At 48.0% G+C, this 26,644-nt stretch overlaps 1 protein-coding gene across 6 annotated transcripts; it reads right to left on the reverse strand.

The window, feature by feature from the left end:
• Nucleotides 1-366: 366 nt before the first annotated feature.
• HGS (hepatocyte growth factor-regulated tyrosine kinase substrate) lies at nt 367-26,643 on the reverse strand. 6 transcript variants are annotated; one of them, XM_033962051.1, is made up of 22 exons: nt 26,480-26,642; nt 22,699-22,783; nt 17,955-18,030; nt 12,934-13,026; nt 11,871-11,994; nt 11,234-11,286; nt 10,850-10,918; nt 10,513-10,637; nt 9,048-9,129; nt 8,359-8,418; nt 7,790-7,888; nt 7,566-7,661; nt 7,278-7,316; nt 7,048-7,191; nt 6,689-6,902; nt 5,029-5,201; nt 4,675-4,815; nt 4,406-4,586; nt 3,714-3,847; nt 2,374-2,469; nt 1,389-1,484; nt 367-1,264 (listed from the first exon to the last, which is right to left on the reverse strand). In XM_033962051.1, the coding sequence occupies exons 1-22, from the start codon at nt 26,514-26,516 to the stop codon at nt 1,166-1,168; spliced, it is 2,316 nt and encodes a 771-aa protein (XP_033817942.1). In that variant the 5' UTR covers nt 26,517-26,642; the 3' UTR covers nt 367-1,165. The 6 variants fall into 6 exon arrangements, with proteins under 6 accessions (XP_033817942.1, XP_033817940.1, XP_033817939.1 ...); XM_033962049.1 differs by having other exon boundaries at nt 2,374-2,490; nt 6,689-6,899; nt 26,480-26,639; XM_033962048.1 differs by having other exon boundaries at nt 2,374-2,490; nt 26,480-26,639.
• Nucleotide 26,644: the final 1 nt, after the last annotated feature.

Here is a 26,644-nt window from a genome sequence, read left to right on the forward strand (position 1 = left end):
CAGACAGACACATATCTATTCTAGCACCCGTTAATAAAGACTAGTGTGGAATAACTTGTAAGTTTCATGGCTCCACCAAATTCCCTTTGTGGTTGGGCTGAGAACTTTTCAGCCCCCCCCCCCTCTCGTATGCATGCTTTGTTTTAACTAGCTACAACCATAGATTAAGAAACTTCTAGACTGTACTAAGAAATTTGAATTGAGGGAGAGAGAATGTGAGGATGGAAGCAGAGAAGGGATCTGAGAGTGGGAGGGATGATGCCACCACTCAGTTTCTTTCTGAATACAAGACATAGTCCCTGCTAATACCCAGAGGAAGGCTGAAGAGCAGATACCCTCCATCAGTGAACACACCACACCACCAGCTTTCATAGGACACTACATTTATTTCTATTCCTTGTTATCAGGAAAGAAAAGTAACATACAACACAATCAGGAAACTCCAGAAACAAAGACACAAGAACCTTCTGACTCTCTTGAAACAATTTATTATCCAGGTCCCCTTTCTGCCCACACTAAACTGCTCAGGACAGTCCCAACACTCTACTCACTGTGTACAAGAGCCACTGAAGAGATTCGGAACAGAATTCATGCAAAGGTGAAACGCGGCACCTCTGGGGTCTGAGCCTTCACCACAGTTACTGCAGAAACTGTACCAAGAAAAGGTCTACAACTGGCATCTTTTGGGAGTGTCTTGATGCTGGTTATGGATTTGAGTCTACTTTTCCATTCTAGGCTCATGAAACAAGATCTATTGAATACAGATCCCAAGCATTACAAGTAATGAATAAGGTTACAAAGGTTTGCATACATCATTGTGGTTGAGCCTCCTAGCTCCCCCTCCCCCCCCCCAACGACGGATGGTATTCAAAAGCAGAGAGAATGCACTGGGATGCAAGAAAGTGACGCTAGAAGAGCAGAGGCCAGAAAAGAAGATGCAAAAACTGAACAGGCCTCCTGAAGAGCAAACTAGGTGACTTTGTACACAGTGCAGAGGATGGGGCCTGGGTTCTGCCTGTACTTCACCCACATGATATTCACAAGTCTCTTGGGCGGGGGCCATTTTGATTTAAAGATGGAGGATTCCACTGGGGAATTAAAGTCATTTCTGCTCCATAGTAGTGTTATATAGTGTCGGAGGGGTCTTGATGTTCAGTGTAATCAATCAGTCAAAGGAGATGAGCTGTGCTTCTCCACTGCTTTGTGGCTGCTGTCCCTGGGATGACTGCGGCTGTTGCTGAGAGAGACCTCCAGGGGGCACCATCTTAAAGATAAAAACAAAGCCATCAGAGGCCATCCGTCCTCCCCTCCCTTTCCCGTACTTAGTAAAACAAATTTACCCCCCAAGCCCCACCCGATTCTGCTCCTTAAGCAGGCTGTGCACTCACCTGCTGATACAGAGGTTGCTGCCCAGGAAGATACGGCTGCTGAGGGGGCAGAGTGTTCAGGGCTGGGTCCTGTCCAGGTAAGGTCGACATGAGATTCTAAGCAAGAGACAATATACAAGAGTTGCTTTATTATTCTAGTGTCCCTTTATCATGGCCTTTGGAAATCAATTTGGTCCCAAATTAATTGTTTATTAGAGAATCATGTAGCATTATCATATGATACAATTCTATTCGGTACATCAATGAGAACAAAAAGTCAGATTTCATCAAACAACAATAAACTTTTATTGATTATGACAGGGGTTGCCATTCAAAATATCAAAAGTAATTTTGAAAAACTGCAGTAGATTAAATTATACCTTCTGGTGGAATTCGTTATGTCACATTTATAAAATGGAAAGCATAATTGCTATTCAATAAGGGTATTATAATAAATTTAAAAAGATCTGGGGGCCATTGACGACTTACTGTAATGAGTAGACACCATTTTCTATTGAAAGTATATTTGCAAATAGGGGGAGGAGGGTGAATTAAAGTTTTACTATAGGTTTAATCAATAGTAAAGAATATTTATATTTGTATATTTTTGATTGAATGCTAAAGGAAAGGGTGGGTGGGGAAGGAATAAATTTATTTATTTGATATTATACTAGAAAGAAATTCAAGTGATGTATTTAATTTTAAATGTTTTATTATTTGTACACTTGTTGTAAGATTAAAAAATGAATAAAGAATTAAAAAAAACAAAAAATTGCTTTAAGCAGATAAAGACATTCAACCACCCTGATTCATCCACAATGCGGATCCCTCAGTGCTTTTCTAAACGAGTCTCTTGGTATGGAAGACCCAATTTTCTCCGCATTCAGCTACATAAAAAAACCACCAAGCTGTTCCTAAACCCTGTATTTAGCAGCAACCCAGTACCCTGAACTTTTCCCACAATTCCATTCTCTGGCCTCTGAAAACCAGCAGATAGTCAGCTTACCTGCATATTATACGTTTGGTATCCCATCGCAACTGACTGGTTCCCCATGTAGCCCATTCCAGCAGGCTGAGGATTCTGGGACATTGGAGGAACACTCTGTGATTGGGATGATATATTCTGTGTAAGGATGGGATTAAGACAGTCAAAACATAACTGGCAAAAGCACCATACTCCTATCTTCAACTTTGTGCCCCAACACTGTTTAATTCAAGTACTGCCAAAATCCCAGATGGGCTCATAGTTTAAATCTGCAACTGTGACAATGAAGGGTTACGTTAGAAGCTTGCCAAAAATTGCAGGGAGCTGCTATTCCTCCATGCCACTAAATAAGTACACTTCTCCCTCAGTATTCGCGGGGGTTAGGGGCAGAGGCGGCCCTTGAATGTTGAAAATTCACAAATAGTTTTTGGCTGGCTCTGACCCACCTCCGCCTTCCCCCCGGACCTTATCTGGTGGTCTAGCGGGCTTTCGGGGTAGGAGCGATCTTCCTACGCTCATAGGAAATGGCTGCTGTAGTCTCTCGAGACTATGATGGGAGCTCACGGCAGCCATTTCCTATGAGTGATCTGCATGGGGTAGGAGCGTAGGAAGATCACTCCTGCCCCGAAAGCCTGCTAGACCACCAGGTAAGGTCCGGGATGCCGGCGCAAGGCGGGAGGGAGGTGGGGAAGGTCTGGAATGCAGCTTTATTAAAAAAATTAATAAATAAATCACAAATAACAATCCACGGATACTGAAACTGTGGATTCAGAGGGAGAAGTGCAGATTCATGTTTTAAATTTTTTATTCATTTTCATATATCAACAAGTGTAACATAGAAATTTAAAAAGATCACATAAAACATACACTTGAATTCCTTTCATGTATCACTGTAAATACAATATATTATTCTGTATTTATAAACAATAATACCTAAAATATCTGTATTACCTAATATGTATAATAATTGTTAAAATTTAAACCCTTCTTTTCCCTCCCCTCCCAATACACATAACAATTATAATAAAATATTGACAAATATTTTATGAGATAAATTAAAGAAGTGCAGATTAAAAAAAAAAAAAATTAAGTTGTGGAATCTCTTGTTGAAGGATGTGGTAAGGCATCCAGCATAGTTGAGTCTAAAAAGAATTTGACCAAGTTGTTAGAGAAGTCTGCACATATTTTTCAGCCAAACAAACTTGGGAAATGCACCAAGCAGCAGGTCTACTGTCTGGAATAAACTGCCTGATAAAGCTTACATAGGGCAACAAAAAGGTTGTAAAGCCAGAGGAAAGGCATGCAGAAGGGCAGAGGATATTAAAATCAACAGCATTACATCAAGAGCTTGTCCCTCCCACCTGATAGCCCTGTGAAGGCGTTGGCTGGTAGGAAGAATAGGTTGAATTGGTAGTGGGCACAGCTCCACCCTGCTGTGCTGTCTGTCCCGATGTTGCTCCTGCCTGGTACATGTAGGCCGGCACCATACTGGGATCTAATCCAAAAGCAGAGACGAATGATCAGTACGAAAGCTGCTCAGACATCATTGATCATCGTGGTTAAACCCTAGCAGACTTTGACCTCAAGAAGCTGAGAGAGGAAGAGGCTGATATTGGACTTAGAAAAACTAATAGCAGAGGGAGACAACTGGGCTGACTGGATGGGCCAGCTGGCCACTATCTACTGCTATGCATGTCAATGACATTACGCCGTAGTCTCTTTTATACCCTGCAAGTCTTAACAAGGACTGCAAATACTAATACATCAGAGAAAAGAAAAGGTCTTCAATGCTTTCCTAAACTGAGAAGCTGTCTCAACTGAACAGATAAAACATTCCATGTTTTAGGTCCTTGGCTAAGCAAATGTAGCTTCAAACGTAAGTTTATGATGAGCATACATAGCAGAAGGAAAATTACGTTTACATTACTGTGAGGTTCCAGAGCTAACATTTACAGCTAAGGTTAGTCCACTTGAATTTTAAATTGAACTCTCTTTCACTAACAACCAATCCAAATCCAGCTAATATGCAGGGGACCTCCAAGGCAAACTTTACCTGTTCCGGTGACGGACATAGATGGATAGGAACCAGAGCTAGCCTGGGAAGGCTGGTTCATATACACAGTATGCATGGGGGAGCCCTCTACAGAGCCTGCAGGGCTGAAGGTGCCAGGGAAGTTGGGGGGCCCAGATGACTGGTACAGCACTCCCCCTGCAGTGGTAGGCAGGGATTGCAACTGCAGGAGGAAGTAATACAAAGAGGAGGTTTGATTAGGGAGCAAGTAATTCCTAGGGGTGGCTGTATTTGTCTGATGCAGTGCCTACCTGAGCATATGGCAGGGGAAACGCTGGCATCTGAGCTCTCATTTGAATGGTTTGTTTCTGTTGTTCCAGACGCATCTGCCGTTCCTTCTCCTGCTCCTGCAAACGCTGAATTGCCAGTTGCCGCTGCATTTCCAGATACTCCTGCAGGAAGAGAGACCGGGCATCACAGAGTGTGGGAGGGGAGGAGGGAGCAAGCCCATCATGCACTAGGGAGGAGGGCATTAGCACATAGAAAGAGTGGGGAAGAGGGTTGGGATTCACCAAGAAAGGAAATGCATCACACACTAGGGTAGGGAAAGGAGACCAGGAGAGCTCAGAGTGAAGAAGCAAGGGCATCAGTGGAGAATGAATCACCTGCTTTTTCTGTCTCATGATCTCCAGCTTCTGCGCCAGCTGTATCTGACGCTGTCGCTCAGCCTCTGCTGCAGCCCTTCGCAATTTGTCATGATGTTCTTCCCGCAATGCATTGAGAGCTCCGCGGGCATCTCGGATCTGTGCCAACTTGTCTTGCAGACCTTCGTAGTACACTGAGAGGAGAGAGAGAACTGTTCTAGGAGAAGTAGCAACACCTAGTGCATCAAAAAGCCAAGGGGAGGGTGTCTGTGTATAACACATGTCATAACTTGTATTGCACAGGGAATGGCAAATCCCCACTGCACAGGGCTCCTCTGTTTCTACCTGAACACACTCTATAATTGCAGGGAAGCTCTTGCTCAAGGAACCACATCTATGGAGGCCACCATGGACCCCACGGCCTGGAGATTGTCCCACGCAGAAGGAGCTGCTTTGTCTAGAAGGCAAGAAACCCGAGAGCACTGCTTCTGTCTTTGTGCCTCTGGAAGATAATTCACAATCCAACTCGGGCCTTCCAGGACCTGGACCACCTAATCTACTGTGCGTCCACCCTCGGTGCACTTATGTGCGTAAGATCCAGATTGGTCTCCGATCGTCTGAGCCTTCTTTGGCATGAGAAAATATATTGAGTATCTGCCTGAGCCTGAGTTCTATGGCCTGAATATCCAACAATCTTTGTACAATGGTCTGCACTTTTAGCTCCCCCTTCTTCCCTCTCAGCAAAGACTGGTACATGACCCGTTGTGACAAGCTAGCCGCCTCCCCTTCCTTTGTCCTATCTGAACTTGAAGTTTCTTCTCCTACCTAGTCTTATTTTCCTTCTCTACGCTCTTAATTTCAACAATTACTATAATTAGTATTTACAAAAATATTTTTAAAACTTGGAAACGTGGCCCTCAACAGGCTGTCATGCAAAGGTCCTGCTTGGTACCATCTCAGCCGCAATGCACCAGAGGCAGCCAGGAATTAGGAACTCTTGGGCAAATGGAGTCTCTATCTTCTCTTGGGCCAGCGCCTTGATTTGTGGGCAAAGTAACCCCTGTGCTTTCTCCAGAGAGTGGCATGTGTACTCATACTGGCTCCAGGAGGGAGACCGGAGCTAGTGCATTCAATGATAAGAACCTCAGACTAGCCTTACTGGGTCAGACCAATGGTCCATCAAGCCCAGTAGCCCGTTCTCATGGTGGCCAAAACCCAAGGAGTAGCAAGCAGTGGCTTCCCCCATGTCTTTCTCAATAACAGACTATGGACTTTTGTTCAGGAAATTGTCCAAACCTTTCTTAAAACAATAAGACTAGCCTTAAGTTAAGCACCCATCTGTCTAATGCTGCAAAGTTGGATTTTTGGGGGGGAGTGGAAGGGGCAGTGGTAGTCCAGCTCTGATGCATACCAAGAGCTTTCCACCCGCACCCCATCTCCTGCTGAGTAGGCCCCAAGTTTAAAGTGCCGTCTTGTCCCTTCCTCCCTCTGAGGCACTTAAACATGAGACTGTACAGCATAAAATCTTTAAAGTTGGAGCCTGCGAAATAGAAGTAGGAAGAAAAGGAGAGGGAAGCAGGGCTTTGATCTGCCTCAGACCAGGAGACAAGTGAAGACAGAGTAGCACTAAAGTTAGGACGGGGGAAAGAGGTAGGCCTAGGCTCTCCACCCTTGTACATACATCGCCTCTCATCCAGCTGGTTGAGAAGTTCTAGCAGCTGTGGATGCATATTGTTGATGGACTGGAAGAGGGAGAGGACAGCAGAGTCATTGGTGATGCTTCGGCCTCGCATGTGGTTGCTTTTCATGCGGTTCACAAAAGTGGTGACGGCATTCTGCAGCGCTCTTAGGAACTGCGCATGATTCTCCTCTGACTCGCCATTCTGGTATTGCTGCTGGAAACAACACAATGCCGGTCACACTGACATTTCACTCTTTCCCTCAGATTACAGTTCAGCACAAGTTCTGGCCCGTGGACTCCTTCTCCCATCGGAATTTGATCACAGCCTCCCCCACCTTCCTTCCTGATCTCTCTCTTACCTCCACAACACTAACAGGAGCAGAAAGAAGATCTCCATGCTGAGGGAGGGGCTCAGTAACAGGGACGGGAGCGGACGGGGTAGGACTCTTCCGCACTTCCTCCTGCTTCTTTTCCCAGTAGTTCCGATTTAGGTATCGAGCCAGCTGCAAACCAAAGAGGAGCCCCTTACTCAGTCAGCATGTGCACTTTAACCCCCCTTCCCCCTGTCTATTTACGCAGCACTCCTTACCTCTGGGTCTATTTCCTCAGCCAGGGGAGCAGAGGAGTTCTGTGGAAGAGCGAGCAAAGTGTTAAAACCTCAATGTCCCATCAGTGAATGCAAGCTAGACACTTCCTTCTGACTTCAGTTTATTTTCTTCTATAAACACATTTTCTCTCTACTTTAGAAGGCAGCAAAACCATTTCGTATTCTACACCAGAAGAGGCAAGTTGTGCTTTATTTTCTGTTTTTATGTAAACAGACTGCACCAGGCCTTACTCTGGCCTAGGAAAGTGCCGACGTATAGACGACTCTCACCACAGGGGAGGAGTAGAGTGTGCTGACTGGGGGAGCTGAGGAGGTCACAGGTATAGGGTCAGTCTTCGGATACACGGAATAAGTCGTCTTCTGCCTCTAAACAACAAAATAAAAGCTTCATTTTCATAAATCCATACATATTCTTGGACCAAAATCTGAACCAAGTTCTCTTGATCACAAAGAGGCCTGTGCCATATCCTGAAATGCTGCCAGCATGCTCTCACCATCCTCTCTTTCTCTTCAGCTTCAGACTGTGAGAGTGCGATGGCCAGCTGCAGCTCCTCCTCCTCCTGTAAGGCAGCCTCATCCCTCTTGGGTGGAAGCTGCAGAGGTGAGGAAAAGAAAGGCTTGATGTTGCAGACTTGAGCACACCGAACGACCACGCTAAAGGCTCTGGATACAGTCGTCCCCAGTTCAGAGCTCACACACAGTCTTGTTAATGGAATCTAAGCTTCTGACCTTTTCAAAAGCTCCCACATCCACATTCAACAGACCTAACTGCAGGGAGAATCTGACAAGAATACAGGACTCTTGCACAACTCAGCAAACTTTCAAACATGGGAAAGGCGAGGTGAGCATTCATCCAGACACTTGCTAAGTAGGAAGGTTCAGTTTTTACTCAGGCTCAAAGGGGCTCACTTTCTTGGAAAATAAATATACAAGAAATGACTGCACTTGTGTTTCAGGACCTCAAACAGCTGCAGAAGAGGGAGGCGTCCGGCACGGGACCCCTATGCTGACTGCTTCATTACACCACTATCTACCATGCATAATTCCCTAAAAGCTGGCTCACCTTTCTGCTGCTTTGTGTCTCTGTCCCTGCAGTTCCTCTCTCCTCTTCCCCAGCTTGTGTCTTAGTCAAAATTAGGGGGGAAAAAAAGTGAAAACAAGGGTCACGTAAGAGGGGAGCCCAACCCCATCACTGCCAGCTTTGCTCTTTCCTTCCCTGCCCATCTTGCTGCCTCTGACTCCACCCTCATTACCCCTCCCCTCCCCCCATCACCAGTTCCCACCCCTACTGTTCTCCCCACCCCCAACCTCATCCTTCCCACCCACTTAGCTACTCACCTACATATTTCCTTTATCCCCTTCTAGTTCCCTTACCTCTCGCTGCTCTTCTCTTGCCTCCAAGTCTCCATCCCTGACACTGGCTCCAGAAGTCACTGATCCAATTCAGTTGGGCACTCCTTGCTCCTCAGCGTCATCCACCCCCGTCACTGCATCCATTTAACTAGCACCAGCCTCCAGTCACCTACCCTGCTCACTACATCAGGCTACACTGTCTAGACCATTCAAATGTGGTAATTCTGCTCATTATAGTGTTAGTTCAGTCACTCCATTTTCAGATTACAAGAGCACCGTAGTCGGCAGACTTTCACGTGTGCAGTGCTGCTATGAGTTGATATTAGGGCCCTTTCCAGGGGACCACCCAGCCGCAGAACAGCTCCACTAAAAACATGTATTCAGGGATGACTGGCTCACCTGAGACTGCTGGGACAGGGGACTGGTGAGATACTCTGGGGGTAGCTCAGCACCAGACACGGGCTTTCCATCGGCAGCCTTCCTGCAACAGGACAAAAGGGAATGCGTCAGACAGATGATCACCCCCATCCCCTTGCTCCCATGCCAGGAGACTAGCCTAATGGTTAGTGCCATAAGCTGAGAACTTGGGAGACTGAGTTCTGGCTTCTTGTGAACCGGAACAAGTTAAATTCTTTGATTGCGAGCCCACTAGGGACAGAGAAAGTACCTGCATATTATATGGAGCCGCTCTTACTCTAGACCAGTGTTCTTCAACCGCCGGTCCACAGGGCCGGCACCTCCATTGGGCCCAAGAGATTGTTCTGTAGCTGCCGGTCCTCGGTACGATCAATGTGGCGTCTTTGGGCTGGCTCACCAAGTGCTGCAGTGCAAAAAGCCGTGGGAAAAAGCTCCTACCCCCGGCCTGCACCTGACCCGGAAGCCTTCTCTCTGATGTCGCAACGTCAGAGGGAAGGCTTCCAGATGAGGCGCAGGACACGCGCAAGGAGCCGCTTCCCACAGCTTTGTGCAATGCAGTACTCAGGGAGCTGGCCCAAAGACCCTGTGTTGATCGCACCGTGGACCGGGGGGGGGAGGGGAGGCCAGAAAGCAAGGCACATGGAGGGAGAGAGACAACAACGGTAGGGGAAATGCTTTTATTTAGTGATTTTACATCTGCCCTAACTGTCTGTTCAGGAAGAAATGCATTTGTTTGGTTTTCTCTGGGGGTTGTACTGCTTGCAGAGTCTTGCATCTTAGGGTTTGTTTGAATATTAGTACTTTTAGTTTTTGGTCCTGCATTTGCATGGGGTTATCTGTTTTCTGGTAGAAATGAATGTTGAAAAGCATACAGTGTGCTTTCTGTATTTTAATTTTGTGGTTAACCATTATGTGTTGTTAATACGATTATATTGTATGTGTGTATATATGAAAAATGGATGGAAAAAATGGTGTTACAATTAGTACTATTATGGGGGTGGGGTCTGGGGCGGAGATTGGGAGGAGATGGGCTCGACTTAGCCCAGTGTTTTTCAACTGCCGGTCCACAAAATAATTATTTTATTTCCGCCGGTACAAAGGTTGAAGAACACTGCTCTAGACCAGTGGTTCCCAACCCTATCCTGGAGGACCACCAGGCCAATCGGGTTTTCAGGCTAGCCCTAATGAATATGCATGAGAGAGACTTGCATATAATGGAAGTGTAATTTCCTACATGCATATTCATTAGGGCTAGCCTGAAAACCCGATTGGCCTGGTGGTTCTCCAAGACAGGGTTGAGAACCATTGCTCTAGACGACATCAGATATAACTTTTGTTTCAGAAAATCCCTGAAAGGGGGGTGGTTTAACTTTCAGCTAGACACTGGGATGCAAAAACAACCAAACCTAGACCCCAGCTTCCAGCCCTCCCATTCCAGGATACTGACTTGTTAAGCTGCTCATAGCAGGGCTCGCACACCCTCACTTCTTTCTCGATGCCAAATTTGGGGATGGTAGAGTATTTCGAGGAGCATTTGCCACAGAAGATCTGTCCACAGGCACGGCAGTGATGCTAGAGGCAGAGCAGACACCAGTAAAGAGAAAATTCAAGCATATTTCTAAGCTCTTTAATCTGATGCCCAGACCTAGAGGCCCTAAACATTGAAGTCCAAGATTCAGATCTTCCATCAAGGCACTGGTGATGCAGATTCAGCTCTTCTACCTATCCCAGCAGACCCAGGCCAAAAGGTCTCAACCCGAAACAACCAAACAGGCAGCACTCACCTTCCGGGTCATGACCCCAAACTGTACTCTGCACCGGTGACACTCTTCAGCATCCACCCAATCAGGAGCCTTGAAGAGAAAGAGATTCTGCTTCATACCGGGGAGGGCAGTTTATAAATATTTTTAACAAATGAACAATCCGGGCAGGGCTGGCCCAACCGTTAGACAAGACAAGGCACTGCAACCTCATCATTCATTTGTGTAATGCTTTAATTTACTACTTAAAAGCATTATGGGGGCAGATTAGAGACGGGAGAGCACCAGCCCTGAATCCAGACAGACCCCTCAATATTCTCATTCAAGAAACCCAGCAAGTCAACAACGCAATCCAATCTCCGATTCCCAGTGAAATTCTCCCACCTCCTCAATTCAGCAGGAACTCACCCTTTCCGCAGCAAACATGGCATCACTCTCTTTGAATTCTGGGAAATTGTGGCCTGCATAAATAGAGAATGTCTGCAGGTTAACATTTTATGATCTAGAGCAAAATGAATGCACTTAACCAGGAGCTAAAATCACCAAGTGCAATGCCTAACACAGCAACAGGCAGTTCTGGTGGCCTTTCGTAAGGTTTTCTGAAATCAGAACTGAGCAAGCATTAACAGGCAGTGAAAGACCAAAGCACCTGCTGCTGCTTTTCTTGCCACATGATGTGTTCAGGCTCCAAGCCTTCTGTCCCTTCCCAACACAGGCCCTCAGGCTGCTTCCCCTGTTCCAGAAGACAGGACCTCGTGCAGCAAGAGGAGCTCAATATGCAGAGTTTGTGCAAAGGCTCCACTACCAGAAGTTTTGCCAAATTCAGAGGTAAAACTTTCTGCACCTCTCTTTCCCGATCCAGCTAGTACTGCTTAAAGTTTGAAAATCTCCTCCTAGCCAGATAAAGGGCCTCAGGCAGCCTGTCACTCAATACCAATCAGTATATTTAATTTTGACATTTCCATTGCGTTCTTCTAATAGCCCGAGTGGATCACAACATTTCAGTGAGAAGCAACAGAGATGGCAGTGTGCGGGGCTCTCGTACCTTCCACCTTCATGATCTGGTAGGTGTCTTGCACCACTTTGTATTTGGGTTCATTGCGGAAGGCGTGGGCCCAGGCTTGGATCAGGTACAGAATCTTATTCCGAACGTTTGCTTCCACCAGCCGCTGTTGGAAAAGGACAGTAACCCACTGTAAACTTTACAGCTTACTATGTATAAGAGAACACCCCCCCCCCCCCCGAAATGTCAGACGTCAGCTGCTATCTTTGATCTATTACCTCAGACTGTATGCACAATTTGATAACTTTATATAGCATATACTGTATAATTCTTTGCAACATGTTGTGGCAACCCACTTAGAAATCAAATGAGGATTTAACCTAACAAATCATAGTCCAGCTGTACATAAAAGACACTCATACAGGCAGCAAGAAATACAGTACTTTTTAAGCTCTATTAACAGCAGATCGCAAACCTTCCCCATGACAGCTTATTCCAAAACGCCAAGTAAAGAAGACACCTCCAGAGCTCTAATGCAGCAAAGGCAGAAAGGTATTTCAAAGAGAAAAGAAAATACCAAAGTCCTCTTTTTACAGACCAGCCCATCCTCAGTGACTTAACTCAAACAGCAATGGAATGACTGTACTGTTGATACCACAAGGGTAATTTTGAGGGTGTGCACAATAAGCCTTCAATTGCCATTATAGAGGTCCACAGTTGTGTGCACAACTGACACTATTCTAAAAGCTTAGCACGCTCCTATGCCACCCTTCCCACTAGGGAATTTAGGGGCAAATGTTAACTGCAAATGAGGGCAATTAGTGATCATTTGCTCTAATCACTGGTCAAGTCACACCTACATTAGACAGTCAAGGGTTAATTCTAAAACTGTCATCTTAGTTAATTGAAGAATGTCATTAGAAACCTCTACCAGCGCTGGAAATCCCTGGCCTACATTTCTGAAACCAGCACGACTGACACGATCGGCGTTGGTTACAGAATCCTGGCGTCAGTGATTGTGCAAGTTGTGCGCACAGGATTATGGAAAGAGGGAGTTAGTGGGTCAGAAAGAGAAAGATACATCCCAGCCTCTCCTCATTTGTACCTTAAGCAGATCCTTTAATTCCTCCATGGTCTGCTTATTCGCCACCTCATCATGGACCGTCTGCCCACAGTTCTTAACCACAGACTCCAGGACCTGCAAAGACAACAGCGGAAAATAGTCACGGCTGGGAACCTCCTGCTTCTTTATTTTGGCTGGGGTGAAGATTGAACACTACTTGTCTGGCTTATTTGTTGCTGGGATTTGACACTGGCATTTTTCATCTAGGCCACTTTGTTACAATTTCAGCTGGGAAAGACAAGTTATAAATTAGTATTTCAAGCCACACAGATTATTAGGATAACTTGATTGACATTTCCAATACAACCTAAAACAACACTGTCCCTCCAGTCCGAGAGAGGAAGAGATAATGGTTACTGTGGATGAGCCATTTGGCCTTTAGGTTTCTATGTTTACTTTAATAATGGTATCCAAACCTTGTTTAAACCTAGTTAAGATAAAAGCTTTTATCACATCCGCTGGCGAGGGAGTTCCAGAAATTTGAATGGAAAAATGATTTCTCCTATTTGTTTAAAAATAAATATTAGACAAACTTGGGGGTTTTTTCTTACATAGAGCATTTTGGACCCCAGTTCGTTTACAGAAATTAGACAGCTCTAAATCTAATAGATGCTGGCACTGTCATCTTGAAGCTGGAACATTAGATCATTTCATATTTTATTGTCCATTGATACTTGCCTTTTGATTCCTCTCTCTCCCTCAACGACCACCTCAACTCCTTGACAAAATCATGCTTTTTCAGCCTCCACATGCTAAGGAAAGCAAGACCCAGTCTTGTTTATCCATCCATTAGATCATTTGGAAAGGGTTAAGCCAACTCACAAAGAGTATGTGGATTTATACAATATCCCTCATGAGAAACTCCTGAGGAAATTACTGTATATAATCGAATATAAACCAAGGTAACCTTTTTCCCCCCAAAAGAGGAAAAAAAGGTTGATTGGAATATAAACGGGGGGATTAATATTCAAGTGCAGAGCCTTGCCCTGCAAGGCTCAGCACCCTTTTCCCCCTCCCTCACTGCTCTGCCAGGCTGTATCCAGCCCCCTCACTCCCTCCCTCCCCTGCCAGTCTCTGCACCCAGCCCCATTCCCTCCCTACAAGGTGGTTAGAGCACCCTGAGGTGGCGAGTTCAAACCCTGTGCTGCTCTTTGTGACCCTGGGCAAGTCACTCAGTCCTCCATAGCCCCAGGTACATTAGATAGAGCCCACCAGGATACATAGGAAAAATGCTTGAAGTACCTGTATGTAAAACCATTTTGAGTGTGGTTGTATAGCTCCAAAATGGCACAATCCCTTTCCCAATGACTTGCAGACGTCCACCAGGCCTACCATGAGACCTGGTGGTCCAGCAGTGGCTGGGGAGGAGGGATCCCCCCCCCTCCTCCTGTCCCAGCCAATTCTAAGAATGTCTACCTCCCTCCCGCCTCACTTGTGTACCCTGGTGATCCAGCGGTGAATTGCAGGAGGAGTGCCAATCCTTCACTCCTGCCTGTCAGAGCCACTAGCTGATCTCGCGGGACCACGAGAACTCACAGCAGCCAATCGGTTAGCAGCTCTGCATGGGCAGGAACAAAGGAATGTCGCTCCTACCGCGATTCACCCATCAGAGATACTAAAGGTACGCAGGTAGAAATTCTTAGAAACAGTTGGGACAGGAGGCGGGAGGGATCCTTCCTGTTTTGGCCACCGCTGGACCACCAGGTCTCGTGGCAGGCCCGGCAGAGGGCTACAAGAGGTTCAGGAGGGGGACAGGTCAGTGCTGACCCAAATATAAACTGAGACCCCCATTTTTTTGGACCAAAAATCTCAGATTATATTTGAGTATATATTTTAAAGCATCATGAGATAGGAGGCAATGTCCTGTTGTAGATTAGCACCTGGTTAAAAGACAAAATAAATGGTCAGTTATCCCAGCTGGTAAATAGTGGAGTTCCTCGAGGATTTCTAGCAGGTCTGGATTGTTCAATCGAGTCTGAGGAACTACAGGAAAGAAGACCTTGCCAGCCGGGAAGAACTGAGCATCTAAAGTACAAAGTGATTCACATAGGGAAAAAGAATCCACACTATAAGAACACAATGCTGGGATTTATATTGCTAGTAAAAAAAAAAAAATATTTTTCCCCATGAAGAAAGATTAAAGAGATTAGGAGATGGGAGGAAGTGACGTCAGCTCACGGAATGGCTGCTTGAATTCAGAGCTCCGTAGGGGCACATGTGCTTTTCAAATTTTACAGCGTTCTGAACAACGGAGATTTAGAGCTTTCAGTGAAGTTGGATTACAGCAGAGATGGAGACCCGAAAGAAATTAGAAAAATATAAATTTCCTACACTCGAAGGAGAGAAATCGGCTGCCGCGAGTGGAAGTTCGTTGCTGGGCAGCAGAAAAAAAATGGCGCCGGCACTCGCGGAGTCGGACGAGGACGAGCCTGTTGCCGGGAGCGCAGCAGTCGAGGCAGTCACACCCCAAATGCTGCAAGATTGGTTTAGAGCATTAAAGGAAGAAATGGTGGGTGTTCGAAGGGACTTAAAAGCTACGATGATTGAGCTGCGGTCGGAAATAGCTGAACTGGGAGGTCGGGTGGGGGATACAGAGGATCGAATATCAGAGCTGACACAAGACCTGAAAACGGTGCGGGCTGAACTGGATCAAGTGCCGCCCTCCATCCAGACCTTGCAAAATCAAGTGGAAGATCTAGAAAATCGATCTCGTCGTTGCAATCTACGTTTCAAGGGAGTACCAGATATTGAGGAGTATAAAGACTGCGCTTCTGTGGTGAGCCGAATATGCACTGAAATGTTAACGGAAGCACAAGGCTCCCTGCCTGGCCCCATAGTACTTGTGAGGGCACATCGCAGTCTAGGACCTGCAAGAAGCACAGGACCTAAAGATATTATTGCTTGCTTCCAGGATTTTGGGATTAAAGAGAAAGTACTGCAAGTGGCACGGCGCAAACAGGACCTTCGTTGGAATAATATCTCCGTGGGCATATTTCAAGATCTGGCGTGGGTTACCTTACAAAAACGTCGGAACTTTCAACAGATCACGCAATTGTTGCGAGCTGAGGGTCATCGCTATCGTTGGCTGTTTCCATTTGGAGTATGGATAACGATTGATGGGAAATCTAAACGTGTTGGTGATGTGGAGGAGGCGTGGGCAGCCCTGAAAGACTTGGGGTGCAAAAATGTTCCTGAGGTTCCTGTCATGGCTGCTACAACTAAGAAGGCGGAGAAACGTTCTCCTGGAATTTGGTCCACTGTTGGGCGGAATGGGAAGCGGCACTTGAACGAACATACCTGATGGACAGTGGTGCTTCTGATCCAGATTAGTTTTTTTTTTTCTCCCCCCTTGATCTGTGTTAATAGATCTTGGTTAAGGGGAGTCAGACTTTCGCCAGCAGTTTGCCGGACTGCTTGTTAAGAAGAAGAATAGTTTGCATGTGTTTTCTCAAACTGTTGTTTGTAAGATTTCATATGGGGGTCTCATAGCAAGAAGTATTGTCTATGAAGCCTAGATCTTGAGTGTTTATGGTGGTTTTGATATATTGCTAAGGTTGTTCAATGGGGTGGTACATTTTGGATTTAAGGGTAAGGGAGAAGGACGCTTGTATGATGAGTCTGAATTGCCCTCTGTGGGGGGGAGACCTTACTTCTTCTCTCTGGCGGCCCAGAGTTTGGGTCAGTCAGAGACAGAAAAACGGAAGGGGGGGGAGGGGGGGATTGGAGGGAGGGAACAGAGGGGTCATTCACAGAAAGATGGTTCTCTTGTATTGGGCTCATGGAATGTTAATGGCCTAAATAACCCAGGAAAACGTAGTATAGTTTTCCGTGAGTTGCAGAGGTTAAAGTGGGATATTTGCCTGTTACAGGAAACTCATTTGAGACCAAGGGATGAGAGGTTATTGCATACTCATCATTATGATCATTTGTGGACACATCGGGTTAGAGGTACACAGAGGGTGGGGGGAATAGCTATATTGATTCGTAAAGGGATAGGATTGGAGGTGAATGATGTCTTTAAAGATAAGGAAGGACGCTGCTTAGCTATTAAGGGTCAGATTCAGGGTAAAGAGATTACAATTATTAATATATATGGGCCAAACACAGATCAATCTCATTATTATTCTAATCTTATTGAGGGCCTTAGTGCTTTTGTAAAAGGTGCCATTTTTTGTGGTGGAGATTTTAATGTTTGTCCTGATCTCGCTTTGGATCATTCCAGGGGGGGAAGGGCGATTCTTAGAAAACACAGTAAGGCATTAGTTAAGTTTATGCACCAGTTGGGGCTGGTAGATTGTTGGAGATTACTCCATAGTACACAGAGGAATTATTCTCATTACTCCCATGCAACACAGACTTATACGAGAATTGATGGATTGTGGGCACATAGAAACCAATGGGGAGGGATTCAAGAAGCGGAGTTGGGTAACATTCAGATTTCGGATCATGCCCCTGTATGGGTGGTCTGTACGGGTCTCAGGATGCAATCTGGTAGAAGATTTTGGCGACTAAATGAATCTCTTTTAGGGGACCCTATTATATTACAAGAAGTAAGGGATTCCATAGTGGACTTTTTACATTTAAATGATAATGGAGAAGTGGGAGATGGAATTCTTTGGGATACCTTGAGAGATTAGGAGATGGCCGAGGGAGATGTACTGGAGGTGTATAAGCTCACCAGGGATGGAATGGATAAACCATAAAGGGACTCTGAGTCATACCGATAGGTGGCACATTTAAAACAATGCAAGAAAGGATTTATTTTCACTCGGTGGCTTTATACACAGTTTCCTGGAGGAAAAGCCTGTACACTCTTTTCAATGCAGACCTGGGAAAGTCACTGCTTGTCTGTGTAAGAAAAGTGGGGTTTGCTCTGGTTTGAGACAGGATCCTGGCCTCCTGTGCAGAGAGAAGAACACGGTGGGGGGGGGGGGCAGGGTCTAGCGGCTCACAGGGCCCCCTGCATGCACAAGATCAGAGAGGACGGGGTCCATTAACATTACCTCCAGTGCATACAGAGCCACATGGGGGTTCTTATCATTTACTTTCTTCTTGATCGCATTCACTGCATATTTTGCTCTGAAAGAAAAAATAGAGAGAACACAAAACTGATGGCAAGTGTCATCTCAATGGAATAACAACATTCTTTCATTACTACTAACAACTGTACTGAATTTACAGACAAGATCATTTCACATGCATGGCTTTCACCACATTTACTACCGTAAGATCCATAGCCTCTCCAAGTTTTCAGGTCAAATCTCACACTACTTTCAGAAGGGAACCAAGGCTTAGGGGGATTGTCCCGATGGTGCTTTGTTTCGCATCAGTCAGAATGCAAGAATGAGCTCCTGTGACTAAATGGGATTTTAAGAAACACAAGCTTGTATGAGTGAGTGACTATAAACTTAAGAATATGCAGTGATATTCTGTTGGGAGGTTGGCACATTGCATTGTTTTTAAATTATGGGATAGGAATATGTGGACTATTAATGTTGAAAATAAATGACGTGCAAAGATAAATTGCAAGCCCTAACAAAAGAAATATTTACTGTACCTGAGTGATAAATGTAAATAAATTCTACCCCAAAATGAGGATTGGCTGGCAGTTTTTTCCTGCTTAGCAGAAGTGGCCTGGTGATTAGAGTAACGATTGAGAACTAGGGAAATTGGGGATTAAACCCCGCTTCTGCCACCGACATCCTTGTGACCCTAGGCAAATCACTCCCTCTCTCTCAACTTGGAAGCTGTCCTTATTACCACTATACAGCCCAGTGTATGTCGAGTTGCACTGTAAGAATGATATGTATTGAGAGGGAGGAGCTAAGATGACGGCAGGAATGGTTGTGCAATGAGGAAGGGCAAACTGCGAGACAGAAGTGACCAGGCCGAGCTGAAGGGGATCTCTCTCTCAGCCCTCAGTTTACCAAAGAAAATGGAAACACTAACATAAAATAAATTACAATCTCTATGTCACATATTTAAAATGGAAAGGGTAATTGCCATGCAGCAAGGGAATTTTAAGAAATTTCAGGATATTTGGCAGCCATTAACAAAATACTGTAACGAATACATTTCATTTTTCCCATTAAATATGCATGTCCAAAGTGGGGGGAGGTATTTTGGTTTTCTTATCAGTACAAATTGAATATGGGGGAGGGAGGAATATGGAATCTGAATTAGATCTTGATAGGATATTAAGTGATGTATTTAAGTATAAAATGATGTTATATGTTGTTACACTTATTGTAAGTTTTAAATATGAATAAAGCTACCACATTGGAACTTTCTTTGCTGGCTCCTCATCAGATTAGTTATTTGTTGAAGCTCCGCCCAGTGGTGGCACAATACCCTATTTTTGCCCCTGCTCAGTGGACATGGCGATGGCCAAGTTGTCATCTGTGGTCTCCATGTACCTGCCCATTCAGGGCAATTGTGCGTTTTTGCCTGGATTACAAACTGTTCCTTTTAAGCGATGGGCTGCGAAGGGTCTACAATATATTTTTCAATTGTTCTCGGAGGAGGGACAGTTGGCGTCTTTTGGCGCTTTGCTGCAGACATTTTTGCTTATTATCAGATACGACATTATGTTCTTTAACAGAGGATAGCCGTGAAGCACTCTCTGAACTCTTCAGTCTTTCAGCTCAACAAATAATACCTCTTTGATTTCATCTGCTGAGCCTCCGGGATTGTCAACCAGGGCCTAATCTGGAAATTCTGGCGGCATCCTGGGCGGAAGGCCTACATTGCTCATTGACAGCCCAACAAGTGCAACAAGTATTAAAAAACATCAGGAGGGTGTCCTCCAATGTTCTTCACTGGGAATTACAATTAAAGATTGTTCTGCGGCTCTACATTTCCCCTGAGCGGGCATCTCGGATGGGTATTACTCCATATCATAACTGCCCAAAATGTGATCAGGCTCATGCTTCTTTGGGACATATGTTTTGGACTTGTCCCTACATTCTACAGTTTTGGAACAGCCTTGGGCAATACACTACATCTCTATGGGGCTGGCGGTGGTCACTTGCGCCGCGAGCATTATTTGGACATTACAATATTGCCGCACCAAAACTGAAAGGGATGACAGCCTTTGTGACAAGGGTGCTGCTTATGGGCAAGAAAGCCATTTTGACAAACTGGTTGTCCCAGGATCCGCCATCACACAAGTCAACAGAGATCTTTGATGATCGTGCACGCATCTTTGGAGCAAAGACAGGTTGGAGATCTTGACTTGAGCCCAGGCCGTCGCTTTTGTCAGATATGGGAGTGTTTTTGGATGGACCTTGCTCCCCATGCTCGCAGCAGATTATTGAATTTGTAAGGATGGTCGCATGCTACATGATGAGCTAATGGACACTGCTTCTATGGAAGTGGGGGGGAGGGAGGGAGGGGATTGGTTTGTGCACATATAAGAGAATTCGGTTTTCATTTCTGTATGATATTTCTGGCACCGTTTTTGGAAATACTTAATCTAATCTAATCCTTAGGTTTGTATACCCCATCATCTCCACATTCGTAGAGCTCGATGCGGTTTACAGTAGGAGAAATAGGAAGAAACTACAACAGAGGGTTAGAGGTAGAAGTGTGAAGAAAATTTAGAGGACTTGGGATGCCAAGATATAAGAGTTTCCTTGATTCCTAAGTTGGAGGGAGACTTACATTTTTTGAGAAAAGCCAGGTTTTCAGATGTTTGCGGAAAACTTGGAGAGAGCTCAAGTTCCGAAGAGGGGAGGTAAGGTTGTTCCAGAGCTCAGTGATTTTGAAGTGGAGGGAGGTCCCTGCTTTCCTGTGTGGGAAATGCCTTTTAGCGAGGGGAAGGATAGTTTTAATTTGTGGGAGGATCTGGTGGTATTAGGATTTGAGGAATTCCAAGAAAGAGGGATAAAGGGAGGAAGGATACCATATAAGATTTTGAAAGTTAAACAGGCGCATTTATAGTGGACCCTGGCGATTATCGGAAGCCAGTGGAGCTTGGCCAGGAGCGGGGAGACATGGGCAAATTTACTTTTAGCGAAGATGAGCTTGGCCGCGGCATTCTGAATCCATATATTATAAATTATCCATATATTAATAAATATATTTAAACATAAAAATGAATAAAGAATATATATATATTTTTAAATTACAATCATTTTTAAAACAAATGAGTTTTCAGTTGAGAAGTTTCCTAAAGTGCAGATAAGAGAAAGAACTGACTCCAAGACCCGCAAATTCTTTATCCCAAGAAGCTGCCTGAAATTATAAAACTCGTTGAAAATAACTCCGATAAGCCAGTGTTTCTCAACTCAGTCCTGGAGTACAGGATATCCACATTGACTATGCATGAAAGAAATTTGCATATAATGCAGGTCGTGTCTGCAAATCCAATTGATGCATATTCAGTGTGGATATCCTGTAAATCTGAGCAGGACCGAATTGAGAAACCCTGAATTATAAGTGATCCTTTACTGATGGAAAAACGAACAAGCTGGATTAGTAAATGAAAAATGTTCCCCAAGATAATCAGGTACTAGATCGGGGGTGTCCAACCTTTTGGCTTCCCTGGGCTGCATTGGTTGAAAAAAATGTTTCTGGAGCCGCGCAAACGCTGCAGCATGACAGAGGAGGGAGCCGGCAAGATGGTAAACACCCGGGGGCAGCAGAGGAAAACACTGCATCGCCCTCAACCGGGGCCGCACAAAATACTTCACGGGGACGCCCCTGGCATAGATCATATAAAAACCTTGTAACTTATGCATCTACATTTAAATATGACTTTAGCCTCAATTGGTAACCAGTGCAATTTCTGATAATAAGAAATAACCCTGATCTGACTTTTTCCAAGGTAAAGTTTCTGTTGCAGAAGGTGAAGGAATCAAGACCCAACTAGGTAAAACTGGAGTGTTATTCACGTTTTACATGTTTGTAAAGTGCCAAATTTAATATATCACCAAAATCTTTCTGTTCTGTGAGTAAGAGGTTTCTATAATTACTTAGCATCACCTGCTCCAACAGTGGATCTGAATTGGACCCTCCTAGTCTCACTGGGGTTTAAACAAGATCTTCTGCAAATGCGCATTTATCTACACCTGGCTAGAATAACAGAACATAAGAAGCGGCAAGTGATATGTGATAATTAAGCATTCTATGCATCTGATGCCCCCAAAATGATCCAGTCCTGTTTTCTCTAAGCCTATGCTAGTGTTAAAACAATAACACTTGAAGGTTTATTGGGTCATTTAGGCCCTATTGACTTCTGGTTGTTAATTCCATCCGTTTTTATCAAACCTACTTAGTTGGGGGAGAAACTACTATATCTGTCAGCATATTTTTCTTGTTTTGATGAATTTTGCTATGGTACTGCTTATGAAGATTTGATCCATGTTTGTGTAATAAGTATTTTTTGCAACATATTGTTAGTTACATAAAGGAAACATAAAAAAATAAGTTATTTGGTTGATGGGCACTTCTTATATATCATCATTGATTTCTGACAGCGCTAAAGAGAAAGACAGAACTAGGGATACTGAAATGTGGCTTTGAGACAACGAAAACCAGTCCCTCAAGGCTGTGGTAGTGATGCACTGAAGATCTTAGGGAACGAATGGGCTTGGGTAGATCTGTGCAACAACATTGCTACAGCTTTGTAAAGGAGTCCCAGAGACTTTTCAAGAGACCATGAAAGAAGGGGAAGCGAAGCTGTATCTTCACCTGGAAGCACGAAACGAAGGGAGAAAGAGCAATGTTACCAGCTGCCTTACTTACTGAGTGTCACCCTGACGAATCATGTCACAGATCTGCAGAATGGACTCCCAGTCTGTTTCCAGCAAAAGCTGGCTGGTGGCTTTATCTGAAAAGAACACAAGAACATGACACTTGAATGATGAGAGCCATATGCCGACCCTCCCCAGTTAACCCATCTCACATGCACCCCCCCAACCATCATTCATCCTCTCCCTCCCCTAGCTCTCGTCTCCCCCACTCTATTCTCCACTGTGCCAGTCTCCCCCTCCCCCTATGTCCCACTGTGCTGTGCCGTGCCCTCCCCTCTTCCCAGTCCCCCTCCCCCATTGTATGCCCACTGTGTGCCCTCCCTCCCCCCAGTCCCCCTCCCTCACAGTATTCTCCAGTGCCCAGTCCCCCTCCCCCATTGTATGCCCACTGTGTGCCCTCCCCTCCCCCCAGTCCCCCTCCCTCGCAGTATTCTCCAGTGCCCAGTCCCCCTCCCCCATTGTATGCCCACTGTGTGCCCTCCCCTCCCCCCAGTCCCCCTCCCTCGCAGTATTCTCCAGTGCCCAGTCCCCCTCCCCCATTGTATGCCCACTGTGTGCCCTCCCCCCCCCCCAGTCCCCCTCCCTCGCAGTATTCTCCAGTGCCCAGTCCCCCTCCCCCATTGTATGCCCACTGTGTGCCCTCCCCTCCCCCCAGTCCCCCTCCCTCGCAGTATTCTCCAGTGCCCAGTCCCCCTCCCCCATTGTATGCCCACTGTGTGCCCTCCCCTCCCCCCAGTCCCCCTCCCTCGCAGTATTCTCCAGTGCCCAGTCCCCCTCCCCCATTGTATGCCCACTGTGTGCCCTCCCCCCCCCCCCAGTCCCCCTCCCTCGCAGTATTCTCCAGTGCCCAGTCCCCCTCCCCCATTGTATGCCCACTGTGTGCCCTCCCCTCCCCCCAGTCCCCCTCCCTCGCAGTATTCTCCAGTGCCCAGTCCCCCTCCCCCATTGTATGCCCACTGTGTGCCCTCCCCTCCCCCCAGTCCCCCTCCCTCGCAGTATTCTCCAGTGCCCAGTCCCCCTCCCCCATTGTATGCCCACTGTGTGCCCTCCCCTCCCCCCAGTCCCCCTCCCTCGCAGTATTCTCCAGTGCCCAGTCCCCCTCCCCCATTGTATGCCCACTGTGTGCCCTCCCCTCCCCCCAGTCCCCCTCCCTCGCAGTATTCTCCAGTGCCCAGTCCCCCTCCCCCATTGTATGCCCACTGTGTGCCCTCCCCTCCCCCCAGTCCCCCTCCCTCGCAGTATTCTCCAGTGCCCAGTCCCCCTCCCCCATTGTATGCCCACTGTGTGCCCTCCCCTCCCCCCAGTCCCCCTCCCTCGCAGTATTCTCCAGTGCCCAGTCCCCCTCCCCCATTGTATGCCCACTGTGTGCCCCCCCCCCCCCCCAGTCCCCCTCCCTCGCAGTATTCTCCAGTGCCCAGTCCCCCTCCCCCATTGTATGCCCACTGTGTGCCCTCCCCCCCCCCCAGTCCCCCTCCCTCGCAGTATTCTCCAGTGCCCAGTCCCCCTCCCCCATTGTATGCCCACTGTGTGCCCTCCCCTCCCCCCAGTCCCCCTCCCTCGCAGTATTCTCCAGTGCCCAGTCCCCCTCCCCCATTGTATGCCCACTGTGTGCCCTCCCCTCCCCCCAGTCCCCCTCCCTCGCAGTATTCTCCAGTGCCCAGTCCCCCTCCCCCATTGTATGCCCACTGTGTGCCCTCCCCTCCCCCCAGTCCCCCTCCCTCGCAGTATTCTCCAGTGCCCAGTCCCCCTCCCCCATTGTATGCCCACTGTGTGCCCTCCCCCCCCCCCAGTCCCCCTCCCTCGCAGTATTCTCCAGTGCCCAGTCCCCCTCCCCCATTGTATGCCCACTGTGTGCCCTCCCCTCCCCCCAGTCCCCCTCCCTCGCAGTATTCTCCAGTGCCCAGTCCCCCTCCCCCATTGTATGCCCACTGTGTGCCCTCCCCTCCCCCCAGTCCCCCTCCCTCGCAGTATTCTCCAGTGCCCAGTCCCCCTCCCCCATTGTATGCCCACTGTGTGCCCTCCCCTCCCCCCAGTCCCCCTCCCTCGCAGTATTCTCCAGTGCCCAGTCCCCCTCCCCCATTGTATGCCCACTGTGTGCCCTCCCCTCCCCCCAGTCCCCCTCCCTCGCAGTATTCTCCAGTGCCCAGTCCCCCTCCCCCATTGTATGCCCACTGTGTGCCCTCCCCTCCCCCCAGTCCCCCTCCCTCGCAGTATTCTCCAGTGCCCAGTCCCCCTCCCCCATTGTATGCCCACTGTGTGCCCTCCCCTCCCCCCAAGTCCCCCTCCCTCGCAGTATTCTCCAGTGCCCAGTCCCCCTCCCCCATTGTATGCCCCACTGTGTGCCCTCCCCTCCCCCCAGTCCCCCTCCCTCGCAGTATTCTCCAGTGCCCAGTCCCCCTCCCCCATTGTATGCCCACTGTGTGCCCTCCCCCCCCCCCCAGTCCCCCTCCCTCGCAGTATTCTCCAGTGCCCAGTCCCCCTCCCCCATTGTATGCCCACTGTGTGCCCTCCCCTCCCCCCAGTCCCCCTCCCTCGCAGTATTCTCCAGTGCCCAGTCCCCCTCCCCCATTGTATGCCCACTGTGTGCCCTCCCCTCCCCCCAGTCCCCCTCCCTCGCAGTATTCTCCAGTGCCCAGTCCCCCTCCCCCATTGTATGCCCACTGTGTGCCCTCCCCCCCCCCCCAGTCCCCCTCCCTCGCAGTATTCTCCAGTGCCCAGTCCCCCTCCCCCATTGTATGCCCACTGTGTGCCCTCCCCTCCCCCCCAGTCCCCCTCCCTCGCAGTATTCTCCAGTGCCCAGTCCCCCTCCCCCCATTGTATGCCCACTGTGTGCCCTCCCCTCCCCCCAGTCCCCCTCCCTCGCAGTATTCTCCAGTGCCCAGTCCCCCTCCCCCATTGTATGCCCACTGTGTGCCCTCCCCCCCCCCCCAGTCCCCCTCCCTCGCAGTATTCTCCAGTGCCCAGTCCCCCTCCCCCATTGTATGCCCACTGTGTGCCCTCCCCTCCCCCCAGTCCCCCTCCCTCGCAGTATTCTCCAGTGCCCAGTCCCCCTCCCCCATTGTATGCCCACTGTGTGCCCTCCCCCCCCCCCCAGTCCCCCTCCCTCGCAGTATTCTCCAGTGCCCAGTCCCCCTCCCCCATTGTATGCCCACTGTGTGCCCTCCCCTCCCCCCAGTCCCCCTCCCTCGCAGTATTCTCCAGTGCCCAGTCCCCCTCCCCCATTGTATGCCCACTGTGTGCCCTCCCCTCCCCCCAGTCCCCCTCCCTCGCAGTATTCTCCAGTGCCCAGTCCCCCTCCCCCATTGTATGCCCACTGTGTGCCCTCCCCTCCCCCCAGTCCCCCTCCCTCGCAGTATTCTCCAGTGCCCAGTCCCCCTCCCCCATTGTATGCCCACTGTGTGCCCTCCCCTCCCCCCCAAGTCCCCCTCCCTCGCAGTATTCTCCAGTGCCCAGTCCCCCTCCCCCATTGTATGCCCACTGTGTGCCCTCCCCTCCCCCCAAGTCCCCCTCCCTCGCAGTATTCTCCAGTGCCCAGTCCCCCTCCCCCATTGTATGCCCACTGTGTGCCCTCCCCCCCCCCCCAGTCCCCCTCCCTCGCAGTATTCTCCAGTGCCCAGTCCCCCTCCCCCATTGTATGCCCACTGTGTGCCCTCCCCTCCCCCCAGTCCCCCTCCCTCGCAGTATTCTCCAGTCCCCCTCCCTCCCTCCTCCCCACTGTGCCCAGCCCCCCTCCCGAGCCAGCGCCCCCCACAGGGGACGGAGCGGCCCATTACCCAGCAGCCTCTCAAACGTGCCGCTGCCTCTGCCCATGATGAAGCCGGACCCGAGCTCCGAAGCGGCCCAATCTGCGCAGTCACACTAGGCTTCCGCTTCCGCTCACAACCAAACCCTGAGAGCCGCCCCCGCTAGACGTTCCGATGAACCAATGAGCTCTGAAG

Source organism: Geotrypetes seraphini, chromosome 10 (genome assembly GCF_902459505.1).
Source record: "Geotrypetes seraphini chromosome 10, aGeoSer1.1, whole genome shotgun sequence".
Taxonomy (NCBI): Eukaryota; Metazoa; Chordata; class Amphibia; order Gymnophiona; family Dermophiidae; genus Geotrypetes; species Geotrypetes seraphini.

Coding starts and splice junctions, on each gene's coding strand:
- HGS (XM_033962048.1), bottom strand. CDS start 26,516: ATGGGCAGAGGCAGCGGCACGTTTGAGAGGCTGCTGG. Junction 7,889..8,358: donor AGACACAAAGCAGCAGAAAG/GTGAGCCAGCTT, acceptor TCACCTCTGCAG/CTTCCACCCAAGAGGGATGA. Junction 7,192..7,277: donor CTGAGGAAATAGACCCAGAG/GTAAGGAGTGCT, acceptor TTTGGTTTGCAG/CTGGCTCGATACCTAAATCG.